The sequence below is a fragment of the Haliaeetus leucocephalus genome, unplaced genomic scaffold (genome assembly GCF_000737465.1).
Source record: "Haliaeetus leucocephalus isolate CR32 unplaced genomic scaffold, Haliaeetus_leucocephalus-4.0 Scaffold0, whole genome shotgun sequence".
Lineage (NCBI taxonomy): Eukaryota > Metazoa > Chordata > Aves > Accipitriformes > Accipitridae > Haliaeetus > Haliaeetus leucocephalus.
Window position 1 is genome coordinate 14,270,539 of NW_010972436.1, and position 648 is coordinate 14,271,186.

A 648-nucleotide genomic window follows, 5' to 3' on the forward strand; every position below is an offset into this window, starting at 1 on the left:
CCGGCGGGCGGGGAGAGCGGGGAGAAGATGGCGGCCATTTTGTGCTTGCGCAGAGGCGAAGGTGGGGGCCCCGGGTGCGGGGGGGAGGGGGGGGCCCGCCGGGGGGGGGGGGGGGTCTCACGTACCGACTCCTCTTCCTTCTCCATGCCCGTGGGCATCTGCGGCACGGCCCGGTTAATGGAGGCATATTCGGCCAAGTCGGGCAGGTCCTCGCAGCGGAAGACGGGCAGCGGCTTGGACGCGTCCAGCGCCCGGGCCCGGAACGACAGTTTGCTCATGTTAGGCGGCGATGGCGGCTCCGGCTGGGGAGGGGGGGGCGACAGCAAGAGCGCTCCGAGCTGAGAGCCGGACCCCGCCGAGCGCTCTCATGGAGGGACCGGGGCTCCCCCGGCAGGGCGGGGCGCACTCCGACACGGGGCCCGGCGGCGCCGGCTGGCGCGGCTGGGCTGGGCGCTGGCTTCTCTCCTCCGCCGCTCCGGCTCCGCTCAATACGCCACGGCCAACATGGCGGACATTAAACCTCGACTGGCCGCCTCTTTCAGCCAACCCCAGCGCCACAGCCATTCCCACACTGCATCGCGCAAGGGCGCGGGCACAGCGCCGCCCGGGGGAGAGCGCGCGCAGCGCGGGCACGGGAGCGCGGGCTCG

The 648-nt window shown here is 73.8% G+C and overlaps 1 protein-coding gene across 5 annotated transcripts in view; it reads right to left on the reverse strand.

The window, feature by feature from the left end:
* EPC1 (enhancer of polycomb homolog 1 (Drosophila)) overlaps nucleotides 1–648 on the reverse strand; it is a 71,163-nt gene that overhangs the window by 53,622 nt on the left and 16,893 nt on the right. For 4 of the 5 annotated variants that reach the window (XM_010585223.1, XM_010585208.1, XM_010585216.1 and 1 more), the window contains exon 1: nucleotides 126–557. The exons of the other annotated variant lie outside the window; for it this stretch is intronic. In XM_010585223.1, the coding sequence (XP_010583525.1) occupies nucleotides 126–278 (153 nt within the window). In that variant the 5' untranslated portion in view covers nucleotides 279–557. Of the gene's footprint in view, nucleotides 1–125; nucleotides 558–648 lie in introns of those variants that run through there. 5 annotated transcript variants of the gene reach the window in all.